Consider the following 19,642-nt stretch of genomic DNA (forward strand, 5'->3'; position numbering starts at 1 on the left):
CGTTACTTTCTAGTTCCCAAAAAAACAGGAGATCTCAGACCCATTTTAGATCTTCGCGATCTCAACAAATGCTTGGTAAAAGAGAAATTCAAGATGCTTTCTCTGGCTACTCTTTATCCTCTTCTCAATCAAGGCGACTGGCTATGTTCCCTAGATCTCAAAGAAGCATACACTCACATACCGGTCAATCTGGCCTCCAGACAGTACCTCCGCTTCATGATCAACCGTTGTCATTACCAATACAAGGTGCTACCCTTCGGTCTTGCCTCCTCTCCAAGAGTGTTCACCAAATGTCTGATTGTGGTGGCCACCTCCTTCAGGTGTTTCCTTACCTGGACGATTGGTTGATAAAGGCCAATTCTTCTCAGATAGTACTCCAGGCCACCAACCAGACCATCATGTTTCTACAACTTCTGGGGTTCGAGATCAATCTACCCAAATCTCATATTATCCCCACTCAGAGACTTCAATTCATTGGAGCGGTGCTGGACACAGTCCTCATGAGAGCATTTCTGCCGTCCAACCGTCTTCACACTCTCCAATCTCTGTGTCAGCAGGTGCTTCATCAACGCTCCAACTCTGCCAAGCAAATGATGATACTCTTGGGTCACATGGCCTCCACAGTTCATGTCACACCCTTCGCACGTCTCCACCTACGCACTCCTCAATGGACCCTAGCGACCCAGTGGTCCCAAGCGATGGATCCTTGCTCACGACACATATCTGTGACATCCTCTCTTCGTCAGTCTCTACAATGGTGGTTGATATCCTCAAATCTCTCCAGAGGTCTTTTGTTCCATCTACCTCCTCATCAACTTGTCATCACCACCGACGCCTCCCCTTATGCCTGGGGAGCTCATTTGAACGAATTCTAAACTCAAGGACTTTGGACAGCCCAGGAAATGAAACATCACATCAACTTCCTGGAACTCAGAGCGATGTTTTATGCCCTCAAGGCCTTCCAGCATCTTCTCTTTCCTCAGGTCCTTCTACTGTGCACAGACAATCAAGTTGCAATGTACTACATCAACAAGCAGGGTGGGACGGGCTCTCGCCTCTTGTGCCAGGAAGCCCAGAAGATTTGGGCTTGGGCCACAGATCACCACCTATTCCTGAAAGCTATCTACATTCAGGGAGAACAGAATTCCTTAGCGGACAAGCTCAGCAGAATTCTCCAGCCTCACGAGTGGACACTCGATCCTTTCACTCTGCAGTCCATCTTCGCTCAGTGGGGCACTCCTCAGATAGACCTCTTTGCAGCTCCTCATAATCATCAGCTGCCCCACTTCTGCTCCAGACTCTACTCTCCTCTCCGTCTGGCAGCGGATGCATTTCTCCTAGATTGGTCCAATCTCTTCCTGTATGCTTTCCCTCCTCTGCCTCTCATGCTCCGGACCTTGTTCAAGCTCCAGAGGGAACAGGCCACCATGATTCTGATTGCGCCACGGTGGCCCAGGCAACATTGGTTCTCCCTTCTACTTCAACTCAGTTCCAGGGAACCTATTCTACTTCCACAATTTCCTTCTCTGCTTACACAACGTCAGGAGACCCTTCTGCATCCCAACCTCCAGTCTCTGCACCTGACAGCCTGTTATCTCTCGGGCTGACTTCGAATGATACTCTTTTGTCTCAGCCCGTTCGTTCTGTTCTGGATGCCTCCAGGAAACCTGCCACTCTGCAATGTTACCATCAGAAGTGGACACGGTTTTCTTCCTGGTGTCTTCTTCATCATCATAATCCTACGTCCCTTGCTGTGGAGACCGTATTGGATTACCTTCTTTCTTTGTCTGATTCTGGTCTCAAGTCTACTTCCATCAGAGTCCACCTCAATGCTATTGCTGCTTTTCATGAGCCAGTCCATGGGAAACTCCTTTCAGCTCATCCCTTGGTCTCCAGATTCATGCGAGGACTTTTCAATGTGAAACCACCTCTTAAACCACCTCCTGTGATCTGGGATCTTAACGTGGTTCTTTCAGCCTTAATGAAGCCTCCGTTTGAACCTTTGGCCACGGCTTCTTTAAAATTTCTCACTTGGAAGGTTCTCTTCCTGATTGCTCTCACCTCTGCCAGGAGGGTCAATGAGCTCCATGCACTAGTAGCAGACCCACCTTTTACCGTCTTTCATCATGACAAGGTGGTTCTGCGTACTCATCCAAAGTTTCTCCCTAAGGTTGTCTCTGAATTCCATCTCAACCAATCCATTGTTCTGCCTGTCTTCTTTCCGAAACCTCACTCTCACTCTGGAGAACAGGCTCTGCATACTTTGGACTGTAAGCGGACTTTAGCTTACTATTTAGACCGTACTAAGCCCCACAGATCATTCCCTCAACTCTTTCTGTCCTTTGACCCGAATAAATTGGGACATCCTGTTTCTAAACGTACGCTGTCCAATTGGCTCGCAGCGTGCATTTCTTTCTGTTATGCTCAGACCGGACTGACTCTGGAAGGTTCTGTCACAGCCCATAGAGTTCGAGCCATGGCAGCATCTGTGGCTTTCCTCCGTTCCACACCTATTGAGGAAATCTGCAAGGCTGCTACTTGGTCCTCAGTTCATACTTTTACATCTCACTATTGTCTGGACGCATTCTCCAGACGGGATGGTCACTTCGGCCAATCTGTTTTGCAAAATTTGTTTTCCTAATGGCCAACCTTCCCACCATCCCTCTTTTAGTTAGCTTGGAGGTCACCCATCAGTCAAGAATATGCTGCCTGCTTGTCCTGGGATAAAGCACAGTTACTTACCGTAACAGGTGTTATCCAGGGACAGCAGGCAGATATTCTTGCGTCCCACCCACCTCCCCGGGTTGGCTTCTTAGCTGGCTTATCCTAACTGGGGACCGTGCGCCTCCGTCGGGCGGGAAGGCACGTGCGCGGTGCGGCCTGCTAGAACTTTCCAAGTTCTTAGAGTGCAATCACTCTAAAATTGACCGTACCGGGGCTCCGTCGGTGCCGTCACCCATCAGTCAAGAATATCTGTCTGCTGTCCCTGGATAACACCTATTACAGTAAGTAACTGTGCTTTCAGGTAGGGTTCCCTGAATGGAAATCTTTAAATAATCAATTTAGCTTAGAATTCCTATGTTTCCAGGCAGATTTTCTGGGACACCAGGCCGCAAAGTGGTATAAAATTTTATCTAATTATTTGAATAAGAAACCTAAAAATGGATTAAGAGATATTTGGAGCATTGAGATTAAGCATCAGATTAATGAATCTCAGTGGCCACATATTTGGTCTTGGAGAATTAAAGGTACGATGTCGGCATCTATTAGGCAAACATGGTTCTTCTTGTTGCATAGAGCATTCTGGACCCCTACTAGATTACAAAAATTAGATTGCTCCAAGTCTAATAGGTGCTGGCATTGTAAAATTGAAATTGGAACTTTAGATCATCTTTTATTTTATTGTCCATATATTCAGGCATTTTGGTTATCAATCTGGGATCAAGTTAATCTTTTAATGGAAAATCATGTGGCATTGTCATATGATACGGTTCTATTTGGAATGTGTATGAGAACTAAAAGCCAAATATTTGCAGCAAATAATAAGCTTCTGATGATCCTTACAGGTGTGGGGATACAACAAATAACGTTTAATTGGAAGAATTGTTCTAGACTAAATTACAGCTTCTGGTGGAACTCAGTGTGTCATCTGTACAAAATGGAAAGGTTAATTGCAGTACAAAATGGTCATTTTACTAGATTTCAGGATGTGTGGGGGCCAATAATAAATTATTATAATGATTAATGTTAATTTATTATTGTTTTTCCTTATGTGATAATTGAAGAAAGGGGGGGTGAGTTATGGAGATTTGCATATATATATTTGCATATTTTAAATGATTAATATACATAAGAATTTTATTATTTGTGTATGATTATGGGAGGGGGTGGGATATATAATCTTTTAGATACATATTGTGATGGAATTTTCAAGTGATAATGTATTATGATAATTTATATTTAATGTACACTTGATGTATTTGTTTAAAGATTTGGAAAAAAAAAAGAAAACACTACATTTCTCTAACTTTAGTAAGATTTACCTGTTTTGTTTTTATTCAGATTGAGAGATTTGCTGTATGCAAACTGATGAACTTTAACCTTAAAATGGTTGAAAATGACATGGTGCTTTGGGCCTATAACCCAGCTGCTGATGGTAAAGATCATCATGATGATGAAACTCACTGCAGAGGCGAGGTTTGTACTAAGGCAGCTTCTTTACCTTCTGCAACTCCTAGAGAACTGTGTGCACCCTGTGCAGAGCAAATCATGAACTGCATTTGGGTGGAGGGGGGATAATTCTATTCCAGCTTCTATATAGAAGTGCTTACAGAGCACCTGTTTTGTAGTAGCATACTTTCCTTTGTAGAATACTAGTAGACAAATGGGTTGTGTACATCTACCAGTGGATAGAGGCAAATAGTCCCCAAATGATTTGCCCCTTAAGGGTATTATGCAGCATAGAATGTTGGGAAAACTGGGAAACACTGTTTTCTAAGCAAATGAATGACAGACTAACAGCTCTGCTCCTGACCTGGCTTGAATTGCCCTTTTGTGGTTTTATGCTCCTAAGCCAGTTTTATACTGAGTCTCAGTTGAGTTAGCCTCAGTTGTTTCCCTGAACCAGCCACTCAGGTATGTTTCTGTCAAGTTGGGGTGCCCTCCTGGGCATGTTCTCATGACCCAGTTTTAATGCCTTTTTTGGCATTAGTGAAAAAAAAAATGCAGTTGATCTATGGAGTGAAGGTCTCTGAGAGCCTTTTCCTTGGATGATAGCCTTCATTTTGGTGAGCCTGTTCTAGTTAATTTTACTTATCATATATACTCAAATATGATATACACAAAGATTTTTGGGTAAAAAAAAAAATGGCCCAAAAATGGCGCTCTCGGCTTATATTCAGGTCAGTGCCCACCCACTCACCCTCCCAGACATGTTGCAGGCTTCTGCCAGGCCTACTGTAAGGCCTGGTGGTCCAGCAGTAGACTGGGACAGGAGGGATCCCTCCTGTCTCGGCTGACTGTTACAACTTTTACCTCCCATCTCCCCCGCATACCTTTAAAATTCCCTGTGGTCCAGCAGTGAACTGGAGCAGGAGCAGTCTTCCCACACTCCTGCCCTGTGCAGAGCCGCAGGAGGGTGGGAAGACTGCTCCTGCTCTGGTTCACCACTGGACCACCAGAGATTTTAAGGTATGCGAGGGAGGCGGGAGGGAGGCAAAAGTTGTAACAGTCTGCCAGGACAGAAGATGGGCGGGATCCCTCTTATGGCAGGCCTGGTGGAGGCCTGCAAGGCATTGGGAGGGAGAGGGTACAGAACACAGGGCAGAGAAGGAGGGGGACAGGGTACAGAGCCTGGCAGGGAGGGGGACTGGGTGCGAAGCCCTTTGCCCTCTCCTACCCACAATGGCTCTGTGGTGTAAAGAAAATAAACAAAAAATACTTTTCGTCTCTGTTAAATCCTAGCTCACGTTCGCGGTCTAACACCACCTCTGGCAGGATACACATTTCAAATCTGACATATTGTTATCACAAAATAGAAAATAAAATTATTTTTTCTACCTTTTATTGTCTGGTCATTACTCAAATCATTTTGGTCCCAGGCTCTGGTTGTCTTCTGATAACTCGCTTACCAAAGTCTCCTGCCCATTTGTCGTTTTCTTCTTTCTCAGTGCTAACCATCCTTCTTCCATCTCTGTCCTCACTCCTGTTTCCCTTCCCTCCCCCAGAGTTCTGGCATCTTTCCTTTTTTTTGTCTCCTTCCCCAGATCCACCTTTTCTCAACTACCCTTTCATCCAGCATCTCTCCCTCCTTCCCCACCACCCTAGGGTCTACCATCTCTCCCTTTCTCTTCCCAGCTACCCTCCTATCCAGTATCTCTATCCCCCCCTCCACACCATCCCTTGGGTCCAACTTCTCTCCCCTTCTGTTCCTTTCCTCCCTAAATCCCATTGTCCACCATCTCTCTCCCTCTCCTCTGATTTTAGACCCATTATTTCTTCCCACCAAAGTCCAGCATATGCGCGTCTCTTTGAACTCACCCTCCCCTCCCTCCCTCTGTTTTTCTTCTACACCAGGGCCTCCCTCCCCTGAAGGCCTGCACCCCACCCCTGAAGGCCTGTGTGTTCCCCCCTGACCTCCCACATCCATTTACCTAATTCCAGCAGCGGAGCAGCCTGTAGAGAGGATCGCCAGTGCTAGCGATCTTTGCAGCCTACCATAGGCCTCCGGAGCTATCTTCCCTCTGCCGCGGTCCCACCCCTCCTGACGTCAGAGGCAGGATCGCGGCAGAGAAAACAACAGCTCCGGAGGGAGGCCGATGGCAACCTGCAAGGATCGCTAAAGTACCGACGGTCCTCTCTGCAAGCTGCTGGAATTAGGTAAAGGGATGCACGGGAGGCCAGGGGGGAAGCCGGACACCAGCACTTCCCGACTGACCCTCTCCCTTCGCCCTCTAAAGCAGGAGCGGCAGTGACCGGCCATGCAAGAAGCCGATTTCTTTTGTTTGTTTGTTTGTTTTTAAATCGATTCGAATCGGTGAATCTATTCAAATCATGAATCGGGCAGCACTAAAGCACACACAGGTGTCTGAATTGTTATCTCTCTGTTAGCAGCTATTATTTCCCCTTGACTCTCTATGTGGAGGATTAGCTACTCCTGTTTCTTTGTGGCATTAGTTTCCTAAGTATAGCCAGACTGTTACGAATTTTCCTATTAAAATTTCTCCCTTTTTATCTGCTAGTTTGTAGTTTTGTTTTGTTTTTATATTCAAACATGAACATGCAGAATACAATGACAATAAAAAGATTTTATGGTTATCCCAAGCCAAGCAGGCAGCATATTCTCACGTGACATCCCCGATGGAGCCCCGGTACAGACCACTTTAAAAATGCATCACCACTTTAAGATCAGGCATGTCCCCAGTTTCAGGAAAGGCTGCAAGAACAAGCGATCAAAGGACCCGATTTGGATCTCAGCAGAAGTAAAGAAGGCAATAAATGACAAAAAAGCATCCTTCCGGAGATGGAAAAAGGATCCAACTGAGGAAAATCACCAGGCGCACAGGAAATGCCAAAAAGAATGCCACCGAGAGGTTAGAAAAGCAAAAGGGAAATACGAAGAGTGGCTGGCCAGGGAGGCAAAAAACTTCAAGGCATTCTTCAGTTACGTAAAGGGGAAACGACCAGCGAGAGAGGAGGTGGGGCCGCTGGACGATGGAGAAAGGAAGGGAGTGATTAAGGAGGAAAAAGAGGTAGCTGAGAGGTTGAACACGTTCTTCTCGTCGGTTTTCACGAGAGAAGACACATCTAATATACCGGACTCAGAGGAGCTCATGAGTGGGGAACAGGCTGAAAAATTGGAGCATATAGAGGTCAGTAAGGAGGATGTCCTCAAACAGATAGACAGGTTAAAATGCGGCAAATCACCGGGTCCGGACGGGATCCACCCAAGGGTTCTGAAGGAACTAAGACAAGAAATAGCGGGCACAATCCAGCATGTTTGTAACCTATCTTTGAAAACTGGAGAGGTACCAGAGGACTGGAAATTGGCGAATGTCACACCTATCTTCAAGAAGGGATCGAGGGGTGACCCCGGGAACTACAGACCGGTGAGCCTGACTTCAATTATAGGGAAGATGGTGGAAGCTATGATAAAGGACGGCATTTGCGAGCACATTGAGAGAAATGGCCTACTGAGAACAAGCCAGCACGGATTCTGTAAGGAAAGGTCGTGCCTAACGAACCTTCTGTACTTCTTTGAGGGAATAAGCAGTCGGGTGGACAATGGGGAACCCATCGACATCATTTACCTCGATTTTCAAAAGGCTTTCGACAAGGTACCACATGAAAGGCTGCTTAGGAAACTGTGGAATCACGGGGTGGGAGGGGATGTGCACAGATGGATCGAGCACTGGTTGTCGGGTAGACTGCAGAGGGTCGGAGTAAAGGGCCAATATTCTGACTGGCGGGGAGTCACGAGCGGTGTGCCACAGGGATCGGTGCTGGGGCCGTTACTCTTCAACATATTTATCAATGACCTGGAAAAGGAGGCAAAGTGCGAGGTCATAAAATTTGCAGACGATACGAAACTGTGCGGCAGAGTTAACTCCAGGGAGGAGTGTGAGGACCTGCAAAGGGACCTAGACAAGCTGGAAGACTGGGCAAACAAATGGCAAATGCGCTTTAACATGGAAAAATGCAAGGTCATGCATATAGGGAAAAAGAACCCGTTGTTCAACTACAAATTGGGGGGGGGCATTGTTGGGAGAAAGCAATCTTGAGAGAGACTTGGGTGTGCTGGTGGATGCATCACTGAAGCCATCTGCATAGTGCGCAGCGGCCTCAAAAAAAGCCAACAGGATGCTGGGCATCATAAAGAGGGGCATAACTACCAGGACGCGGGAAGTCATCATGCCACTGTATCGAGCGATGGTGCGTCCGCATCTGGAATACTGCGTTCAATATTGGTCGCCGTACCTCAAGAAAGACATGGAGGTACTTGAGAGAGTCCAAAGGAGAGCAATGAAACTGGTAAGAGGGCTGGAACACTACCCATATGCTGAGAGGTTGGATAGGCTGGGGCTCTTCTCTCTGGAAAAAAGGAGGCTCAGGGGTGATATGATAGAGACCTTCAAGATCATGAGGGGCATAGAGAGGGTGGATAGGGACAGATTCTTCAGGCTGAAGGGGACAACAGGTACGAGGGGGCACTCGGAGAAACTGAAGGGAGATAGGTTCAAAACGAATGCAAGGAAGTTTTTTTTTCACCCAGAGGGTCGTGGACACTTGGAATGCGCTACCGGAGGAGGTGATCGGGCAGAGTACGGTACAGGGATTCAAACAGAGACTGGATGGATTCCTAAGGGATAAAGGGATCATGGGATACTGAGAAAGCTAACCAGAAAATAAATGTAGAAACCCAACCAGGTCGTGCAGGTGCAAGACCAGAGGGCTAGGACGTTGATGGGAAGATAGGACTCAATTAGGAAACCGAGGTGGCATGGGGGCCCCTTCTGGTGACTTAGACAGGTCGTGACCTGGGCCGCCGCGGGAGCGGACTGCTGGGCAGGATGGACCTATGGTCTGACCCGGCGGAGGCACTGCTTATGTTCTTATGTTCTTATCTTGGCCGCTTGGGAGTCCCTTATGTGAGAATATAATGCCTGCTTGTCCTCGGATAAAGCAAAGTTACTCACCTGGAGCAGCTGTTATCTGAGGACAGCAGGCATATATTCTTACAACTTTCCCACTTCCCCTAGTTGGCCTCTTAGCTATCTTACTGAATTGCAGGTCCCACAAGCTGACATTGGGTGGGAAGGCACCAGCATGTGCACGCTGTATGGGCAGTCTTAAAAGTTTTTAAAGTGACAATACACTTTTGACTGTCTCTGCCAGGTTCTGTGGATGACATCACCCACATATGAGAACTGGATAACACATGCTACAGGTGAATAACTTTGCTTTCTCTGAGGACAAACAAGCATCATATTCTCACATCTAGATGATGTCATCAATGGAACTCCACTCAAAGGTTTTTCAAAATATTGTTTAAATTGATATCATGCCTTTTGAAGCAGCTTATAATACTTTTAGAAGACACAAGGGGAATCTCAGAATGCCACTTGTCCGCTGTTGATTCCTGCAGTACAGTGTGGCAGCACTCGTCACTGGCTCACCCAAATGTGTCCTCTATTCTAATCTCTTTTTTTTCTCTTTTTTTTTGTATTCTTCACACTGTTTCTACTTCTAATTTTTCATAATGTTTCTGTGCTCTTTAATAAATAAATAAATATACTAATAACATCTTCAAAGTCATTTCCAGGATCTCAATTCATTGGATTTTTTATCTCTTCCATATGTTTCTTAGTCATTTCATTCATTTCAATACATTATCATTCTTTCTAATTCATTTTCAAGTAGTATACTGAAAATTTCTTATCCCCTAGATAACTTAGCTTGTTAGTGCAATGTCGCTGTTACACTACGCCCCACCAACGCGTTTCATATCTTCCTCAGGACGGGGGAAGTGCCTTAACTACAACAAAGCAAACACAGCAACATAAGATTTAATGAAAGGGGAATATCAATGAATTAATTATCAGCATTATATCATTCCCTTTAATTGCTCACCCATTACATTTCATTCATTCGCTTTTTCGTGCTGCTTACAATAGGTCATCCAAATATGGCCATGGTATTCAGTTACTGCATCCACAGGATACCCAATCACGCACTACTCTTCAGGCAAAGTCTTCAAAGAATTTTATCAGTCATCACAATCCACACATCAGGTAGCTTCTTCAAAGGACTTTATCAAACATCACAATCCAAACCTACCATATCTTCCTATACTTATTCAACTAGAGTTAACCAATCACTGGTTTCATTCAATCCTGAAGGCTGCATAGTTTGTAATTCATGCATCCAACGGAGCTCTTTTAAATTTAGCGTCCGAATGAGGTTTCCTCCTTCCCACCCTACCTCCACCATGTCTAACATCCGCCATTTACGATCTTTCATTGAATGTTTAAATAACTTCCAATGGCATACTAGAGGGGCAGTCTCATTCTGGGTATGGACCTGTGACTTATGTTCTGTTAATTTCACTTTTACAGGGCGAATGGTCCGCCCCACATACAATTTAGGACAGGGACATTGGATGACATATATTATATGAGATGAACCACATGTTGTCACATGTATTGCTCTATATAGTTTACCTGTCTCTGGATGGGTCCAACTCTCCCCTTCGCTGATTGTACAGCTCTCTTCACTGTGAACCGCCTAGAAGTCGCAAGATTGTGGCGGTATAGAAAAAATAAAGTTATTATTATAGGGGCACCATTGACAGTTATTACATGCCCTGTGATAACCTGGCTGTGGCGCCCCTCTTTCTTTTCTGTTTAGGAATTCTCCCAAATTTCTAGCTCTTCTATACGCACATATGTAGGAGCCTCACCTATCGCAGGGTTGATCAATTGGACTACATGCCAACAGAAACAGTGTGAAGAATACAAAAAAAGAGATTAGAATAGAATAGAGGACACATTTGGGTGAGCCAGTGACGAGTGCTGCAACACTGTAGTGCAGGAATCAAAAGCGGCAAGTGGCATTCTGAGATTCCCCTTGTGTCTTTTAAAAGTATTATAAGCTGCTTCATAAGGCATGATATAAATTTATTTTGAAAAACCTTTGAGTGGATTGATATTATAGAGTGCCTAATAGGATTGTGATCAATGGAACTCGGCATGGATAGCCAAAAAGTGTAGTCACTTTAAATCTTTTAGGATCGCCCATACCGCATGCATGCTGGTGCCTTCATGCCCAATAACGGGGACCTGCAGTTCTTAGTTTTCTGTGGAGCTAAGAAGCTGTGTTTTATTAGAGTTCTTTCAAAGCATGTCAAATGTTAGCATTTATTTTTGCCTTCCCGTTCTATTTTTTCCTCCTTCAGTTTTGTCATAATATATTGTCACCAGGAGTATCGACCCTTTTTCGGATTAACATCTACTTGACTTCCCCAGGCCATTGAGCTTTTGACTTTGCGTCAAGAAGTTTTCCATCGCTGTTCAAGGACCATTTCAGATACTGACCCACTTAACTGGTGTGCATTGCCTAGGTCCTGATCAACGAGACATTTTGTGCACACTTTGCTTTCTTAATGAAGAAGAGGGCACTTAAAGCCAGAATATTGCAGTTCAAGAAACTCTTGGTTACAACTTCAGGGATATCAAGCATGGCTGGAGACTGCAATCCCGACGCTTAACCATGTCCTACTCCAGCATCGATGACTCATTCCACCTCCTCATCTTTGGTGATACCAGCATTGGGGGAGCCCGTAAGTGAGCTAAAAAGCACAAACATGTCACCCCCTCGAAGTATGCATTGGCATCATCTCAGGTGTCTTCTCCATCGACGCACTCAGAGCATCGACACACTGATGCCTGATCACCATCTCTGCAATTGGTGTCTCCTTAGAGGCATGCCTCGGCATCAAGGTCCCCGACACCTCGACACCCTACTCAACAAGCACTTACTGTACCTTTGGTTATATCAGTACCAGCGCCATTGCTGCAGGAACAGCTTTGAGTGCTGTTGCAGCAGGAACATGTTGGGTTACTGCAGTTGCACTCTTTGCAGAATCCAGCATCATCTCTCCCAGCTTCAGCCCAGTCCATCAAGACATCAGTTTCGAACCCCTTAATGTTGAGTTTCTACACTGAAGAAATGCAGGACCCATGAGTTGTTCTCTAAGGAGTAGAGCACACAAACTTCTCGATTTTCTTCGCCCCACGTTTGACGCTGCTCTTGACGCTCTCCTCAACATTCCAGTACTAGAAGAGCTGACATCTAGGACTCTGATTCCGATTTATCATAAGAACATAAGAACATAAGCAGTGCCTCTGCCGGGTCAGACCAGAGGTCCATCCCGCCCAGCAGTCCGCCCCCGCGGCAGCCCAACAGGTCATGACCTGCCTTAATCACCAGAAGGGGCCCCCTTGCCCCCTAGGTTTCTCATCGAAGTCCTATCTTCCCATCAATGTCCTAACCCTCCGGCCTTGCACCTGCACGACCTGGTGAGCTGTCTATACTTATGCAACACCCCAGCACCTCCCTCAGTACCCCACGATCCCCTTTTCCCTCAGGAATCTGTCCAATCCCTGTTTGAATCCCTGTACTGTACTCTGCCGGATCACTTCCTCCGGGAGCGCATTCCATTTGTCCACGACCCTTTGGGTGAAGAAAAACTTCCTTGCATTTGATTTGAACCTATCTCCCTTCAGTTTCTCTGAGTGCCCCCTCGTACCTGTCGTCCCTTTTAGTCTGAAGAACCTGTCCCTGTCCACCCTCTCTATGCCCCTAAGTATTTTGAAGGTCTCTATCATATCCCCCCTGAGCCTCCTCTTTTCCAGAGAGAAGAGCCCCAGTTTATCCAGCCTCTCAGCATATGGGCAGTTTTCCAGCCCTCTTACCAGTTTCGTTGCCCTCCTTTGGACTCTCTCAAGAACTGCCATGTCCTTCTTGAGGTGCGGCGACCAATATTGAACGCAGTATTCCAGATGTGGGCGCACCATCGCTCGATACAGCGGCATGATGACTTCCCGCGCCCTGGTTGATATGCCCCTCTTGATGATGCCCAGCATCCTGTTGGCTTTCTTCGAGGCTGCTGCACACTGTGCGGATGGTTTCATGGATGGATCCACTAGCACACCCAAGTCTCTCTCAAGTCCGGTGTCTTCCAGCAATCTCTCCCCCATTTTATACTCGAACAACGGGTTCTTTTTCCCTATGTGCATGACCTTGCATTTATCTACGTTAAAGCGCATTTGCCATTTGTTTGCCCAGTCCTCCAGCTTATCGAGGTCCCTTTGCAGTTCCTCACACTCCTCCCTGGTCCTAACTCTGGATCATCATACTCTTCTAATGACTACCCAGACTTCTCTGATGATGAGTCCTATGGGATTCCGTGAGATCCTTTCCCACCACCTCCTCGACCCAGGTCCCCACCTGAAAATCTGCCCTTTACCAATTTTAGCAGACAGATGGGCCAAGCACTTCCTATTAACTTGGAATCAGAGGAGGAACTTAAGGCAGAGCTCATGGAAGCCTTAGACTATAAACAGTGGCCTAAAAATTGCATCAAAGTACAAAGGCCCCGATTTACTAAAGTCAGCGATCATCGCTAAACCTGTTTTCAGATTGTTTTGGTCAATCAGGGACTTAGGCTCCTCCATAAGGAAGTCCCTGATTGGCTCAGGCGCCTCCCAAGGGAGGAGCCCGAGGTGCCTGAGCCAATCAGGACCTTAGGCCCCTCCCCCCATGTATCACGTGATGCACCGGGGAGGGGCCTAAAGCCTGCATTGCAGTGGGAACAGGCCAGAGGAGTAGGAGGGTTGGACGGGGCACCCCTCCTGCTCCCATCTTAAAGGTATAGGGACGGGGGGCCGATGGGGGGTGGTGGCCGACACGACAGTGGGGGGGGGCATCCCTTCTGCCTTTTTTTTTCAGGGGAGGGAGGGAGCACTTTGTAATGGGGGGCATTTTTCCTTTTTTTTATTGGGTAGATATTTTGGGTGTGTAATATATGCAAAATATCTGTGCAATTAAAAAAAAAAATGGGAAAAAAACCCCGGCAGAAGCCCTGCCAGCAGTGACAGGAGGCTGCTTCTCCTGTCACTACTGTCAGGGCTCTGCACTGACTCAGTCGCTCACTGAGCGACTGAGTCGATGAGTTTGCATATAAATGATTTGCACCTCCGTGCAAATCATTTGCATGCAAACTTGATGGTGAATCAATCGCTGTTTGAAAATCGACCAACAGCGATTGAGTCACTATCTTTAGTGAATCTGGGCCAAAGTATATACAAGTCCATAAATTTATGAAGGAAGCCCTCTTTTTTTTTTTTTCCCCATTATTTTTTATTTTCAAATTTTACATAAAGTGTACAAAATATTAAAGTACAATTGATAAATACATATTATCACTTTTATATCTAATACATTATATATCTAAATTTGATTTTCCCCCTCACCCTCCCCCCACCCTTTTATTACTTTAATATAATATTTTTAATTTTCAAATTTTACAGAAAGTGTACAACATGTTAGAATACAATTGATGAATATTCAATAACATTTTTATATCTAATATATTATGTTCTAAATAAATTTTATCCCCTCTCCCTCCCCCCACCCTTCTATTACTTTTCATTCATACATTACATATTGTATAATATATTATAACATATTATGTAGAAATTATTTTCCTTATCCCCCCTCTATGTATGTCATAAAAAAGATCCTTAAAAGAAGAAAAGAAGAAGAAAAATCCTAGTATTTATTCATTACAGTATTTTGTCAATGGCCCCCATATTTTTATAAATTTAGTATATGTCCCTCTTTGTATTGCTATTGTTCTTTCCATTTTAAATATATGACATATTGTATTCCACCAAAATGTATAATTTAGGTTGTTATAATTCTTCCAGTTATTAGTTATATGCTGAATGGCAACCCCTGTCATAATTAATAAAAGCTTATTATTTTCTGGTGAAATTTGACTTTTTTTTCTCATCATCATTCCAAATAATATTGTATCATATGATATTGCAATATGATTTTCCATCAATTTATTAATTTGTGGCCAAATTGAATTCCAAAAAGTTTTAATATAGGGACAATGATACAGTAAATGATCTAATGTCCCTGGTTCTAGATTACAGTGCCAGCATTTATTGGACTTAGAACTGTCTAATTTTTGCAAACGTGTAGGGGTCCAAAAAGCTCTATGTAATAAAAAGAACCAAGTTTGTCTCATAGATGCTGACACTGTACATCCCATTCTCCAAGACCAAATTAGTGGCCATTGAGATGCATTAATCTGATGTCCAATCTCAATACTCCAAATATCTCTTAGACCATTTTTTGGTTTTTTATTCAAATATCCAGATATTAATTTATACCACAATGCGGCTTGATGTCCTAGGAAGTCTGCTTGAAAACATAAGAACTTTAAACTATATTGATTATTTAATGTTTTCCATTCAGGGAACCCAACCTGAATGGCCTGCTTCAATTGCAACCATTTAAAACTTTGTGTTTTATTAAGACCAAATCTATGTTGCAATTGTGAAAAATCCAGCAGTTTTCCTTCTGAAATAACATCGTCTAGAGATCTAATGCCTGCAATAATCCAGTTCTTCCAAAGGATTTGAGCTCCGCCAATTTTGATCTTGGAGTTTATCCATATAGATTGATTAGTTGATTTGTTTATTGGGATAGGTGTTAGTTTATCAATAAATCTCAACGTTTTCCAAGTATCCATTAATATTTTATTTTCTCTGTATCTTCTAGGTATGTTAATACTTGGTAAATGAACTAAATTTAGGGGAAACATAAGGCGCCATTCTAAATATAACCAATCCGGTGCATTATCCATAAGTTCTGGGAGGATCCAATACATACCCTGACGTAGAATATAGGCTTGATGGTACCTATAGAAATTTGGAAAATTTACCCCTCCCTCCTTAATTGATTTTTGCAAGGTTACTAAAGCTATTCTAGGTGTTTTACCTAGCCAAAGAAATTTTGTTAAAATGCTATTGAGCTTTTTATAAAAGGACCCCTGAAAATAAATAGGTATCATACTCATTTGGTAGCAAACTACAGGTAACATCATCATTTTAATAGTTTGAACTCTTCCCCACCAAGAAATATGTAATGGGTTCCATTGCTCACATAACTCCGTAACTTTTTTTAATACGTATTTTTCATTCTCTTTTACAGTATCTTCAATTGTATTTTTAACTTGAATGCCAAGATATTTAAATCCTTCTTCTTTCCATATGAATGGAAAAATATCAAATAATCCTTTTACACAATGAACATTCAAGGGTATAATTTCAGATTTATTCAAATTAATTTTGTAACCTGAAAATTTACCAAACTTATCAATTAATTCCAATAAAGAAGATAAGGTTGACTCTGGATTTCTCAAATAAAGCAAAATATCGTCAGCATAAGCCGAAATTTTATATTCCATATCTGAATATGGAATACCTTGTATCTCCCTCGTTTGCTGTATTGCTAACAATAAGGGTTCTAATACAACATCAAATAACAAAGGAGATAAAGGACAACCTTGTCTAACTCCCCTCTGCAATTGAAAACCATCAGATATCTTATTATTAATATTTAGTCTTGCAATCGGGAAGCTATACAATGTTTTTACCATTTGTATAAATCCAGAACCTATACCAAACCATTCTAAAGCCTGATACATAAAATTCCATTCTACCCTATCAAATGCTTTTTCAGCATCTAATGAAACTGTAAAAGCAGGTTCATCCATTTTTTTTGATAAGTTTAACATATGAAACAATAGTCTAGAGTTATTAGAGGAATGTCTTTTAGCAACGAAACCCGTTTGATGCATATCTATAATATGTGGGAGAGCTTTGGCTAGTCTCAAAGCCAAAATTTTCGCCAAAAGTTTATTATCAACATTTATCAAAGATATAGGCCTGTAGTTTGAGACCAAAGTAGGATCTTTATTTGGCTTAGGCAAAACAATTATTATTGATTCAGCCATAGTACCTGTAATATTACCTTTTATAAGTTGTGTCTGATATAAATTTAGTAAATGTGGGGAAAGGATATTTTGAAATGTTTTATAAAATTCTACTGTATAACCATCACCACCTGGAGCGGATCCAACTCTAAGAGATCTCAATGCTGTTTCTAATTCTTTTAATGATATAGGTTCATCTAAACTCCGTTTTATATGATCAGGAACCTTAGGTCCATTAATTAAATCTAAAAAAATTTTTCCATCTTTTTGTCTCTCCAAATAAGGCTCGGAAGAATACAGGTCCTTATAAAATTTTAAAAATTGTTTTAATATTATATTTGTTTGATTTGTTATTATACCATTATCATCTTTTATTCCATTAATATTAGTTCTTCTTTTTTTTGCTTTAAGATAATTTGCCAATAATCTCCCCGCCTTATTAGAATTTCCATAATACATTGTTTGCTTGGAAAACAAATCTCTTCTTATCATTTTTGAAGTTAATTCATTATATTTACCTTTTGCTTTCAAAAGAGCTTGCAAAACTTCATTTTCCCATTTATTTACCAATTTGGCTTCTAATATTTTTATTTCTTTTTCTAATTCTATATATTGTATTTTAATCTGTTTCCTAATAAAAGCTGAGTATGATATAATATTTCCCCTCATAGTTGCTTTAAATGCATCCCATACATTCTCTATAGATGTATCCTCCACTAAATTTAGTTGAAAAAAATCGTTAATTTGTATTTTAAAATTTTCCAAAAATTTGTCATCCACAAGCAATGCATTATCAAATCTCCAAAGAGGTCTACCATTCTCTAATTGATCTAATTGTAATTCTATCCATACTCCCGCATGATCTGAAATAATAATAGGATCTATGGAAGCTTTAATCACCTGTTGCACTTTATTTGTTGAAACAAAAATATAATCTATTCTTGAAAATGATTTATGAACCTGTGAACAAAATGAAAATTCCTGATCATTAAAATGAAGAATACGCCATATATCTTTCAAATCACATGATTGAACCAAATTATCTAAACCTAAAGATTTTATACTTTTACCTGGTTTTTTATCCAATAATGGATCCATTACAGCATTAAAATCTCCAGCCACCACTAAATTAGAAGCAGCCAGTGGTAACAACATATTCTGTAATTTTTTTAAAAATTCTGATTGATTCGAATTAGGGGCATATATATTAAACAACGTCAGGGCATCATTTCCCATACCTATATCAATATGTATCCATCTTCCATGTGGATCTGAATTTTTTACCTTAATCTTGGCCATACATTTTTTATTTATAAGGATTGCTACCCCTGCTTTTTTACCCTCTGCTGGAGCAAAAAAACATTCCTTTACCCACCAACCCGATAGTTTCTGTGATTCCTTTATACTAAGATGGGTCTCCTGCAGACAGTAAATATCTGCATTTTGCTTTTTTTAAAATGTTAATATTTTTTTTCTTTTGATTACGTGATTCAGGCCATTGACATTAATAGAATATATCTTAAAAGACATTATACATTTTAATACTTCTCATTATAATCTTTCTCTCCTCTTCTTTCATACTTAGAATCCAAAAAATGTTTTTCATGACACACATATTTACCCCTAAAGTATCTAATCCCTTGTTTATTTTTTCCTTAATCATTCTAGTAAGTACTCTCTTTTTCCCTCCCTTTCCCACCCAATACAATGGCTGCTTAAGGATACACATTGGAACTGTAACCCAAACATTCTCCTCCCCTCTAGGCATTCAATATTCAATCAAATTCCCCTTCTATCTATTTATATTAACCTTTAATATCTTTAGTCATATTTTCATAACATTTCATTAATGTATCTTTATCCATTTAACAGTTTTTAATTTATATTTCCTTAGTATTATTATTTACATCATAAAATTTTATCTAAACATATATTTAGTATGTTATTAATGTTTTTCCTATATCTTGCTTTTTTTTTTTTTTTCCTTATAAATTTTTATTGTCTTTTCTTTATATCATTTTTTCTTTTTTCAGATATTTCAATATTTCATACTTTTATAATTATTTCATAAAAGTCATCAAAACCCATCTTAAAATTTTATGTCAAAATATCATAGGTTCTGGTTTGGAAAGAAAAGCTTTTAGTTTTTCTGGATCCTCGAAATACAAGGATTTATCTCCAGATGATACTCTCATTTTCGCCGGATAATATATTTAAAACCTTTTTCTTTTAGTTGAGGTCTCATATCTAATAGTCTCTTTCTTTTATTTGCTGTGTTTTTGGCAAAGTCCGGCAAGAACCATATTCTAGATCCTTTATAATTTAGATTTTTGTCTTTCTTTGCAAGCATGCAAAATGCTTGTTGGTATCTAAGCATTTTGAAAATTATTGGTCTTGGCCTGCTTTTATTTTCTGCATTTTTAACTGGAATCCTATGCGCTCTTTCTATTTCTAGTGGTTGTTTCAAGTCCAGTTGTAATATTTTTGGAATTAAATTTTCTAGAAAAAGAATAGTATTTTTTCCCTCTAAATTTTCTTGTATTCCAAAAAGTTTAATGTTTTTTCTTCTTCCTC

General features: G+C 41.7%; 1 protein-coding gene across 3 annotated transcripts in view; it reads left to right on the top strand.

Moving 5' to 3' along the window:
• The window catches only part of TUT7 (terminal uridylyl transferase 7), a 317,026-nt gene that overhangs the window by 116,319 nt on the left and 181,065 nt on the right, over window positions 1-19,642 (top strand). For all 3 annotated transcript variants that reach the window (XM_033927693.1, XM_033927688.1, XM_033927701.1), the window contains exon 11: window positions 4,063-4,197. In XM_033927693.1, the coding sequence (XP_033783584.1) occupies window positions 4,063-4,197 (135 nt within the window). The remainder of the gene's footprint in view (window positions 1-4,062; window positions 4,198-19,642) is intronic.

The sequence above is a fragment of the Geotrypetes seraphini genome, chromosome 1 (genome assembly GCF_902459505.1).
Source record: "Geotrypetes seraphini chromosome 1, aGeoSer1.1, whole genome shotgun sequence".
NCBI classification, from domain to species: domain Eukaryota; kingdom Metazoa; phylum Chordata; class Amphibia; order Gymnophiona; family Dermophiidae; genus Geotrypetes; species Geotrypetes seraphini.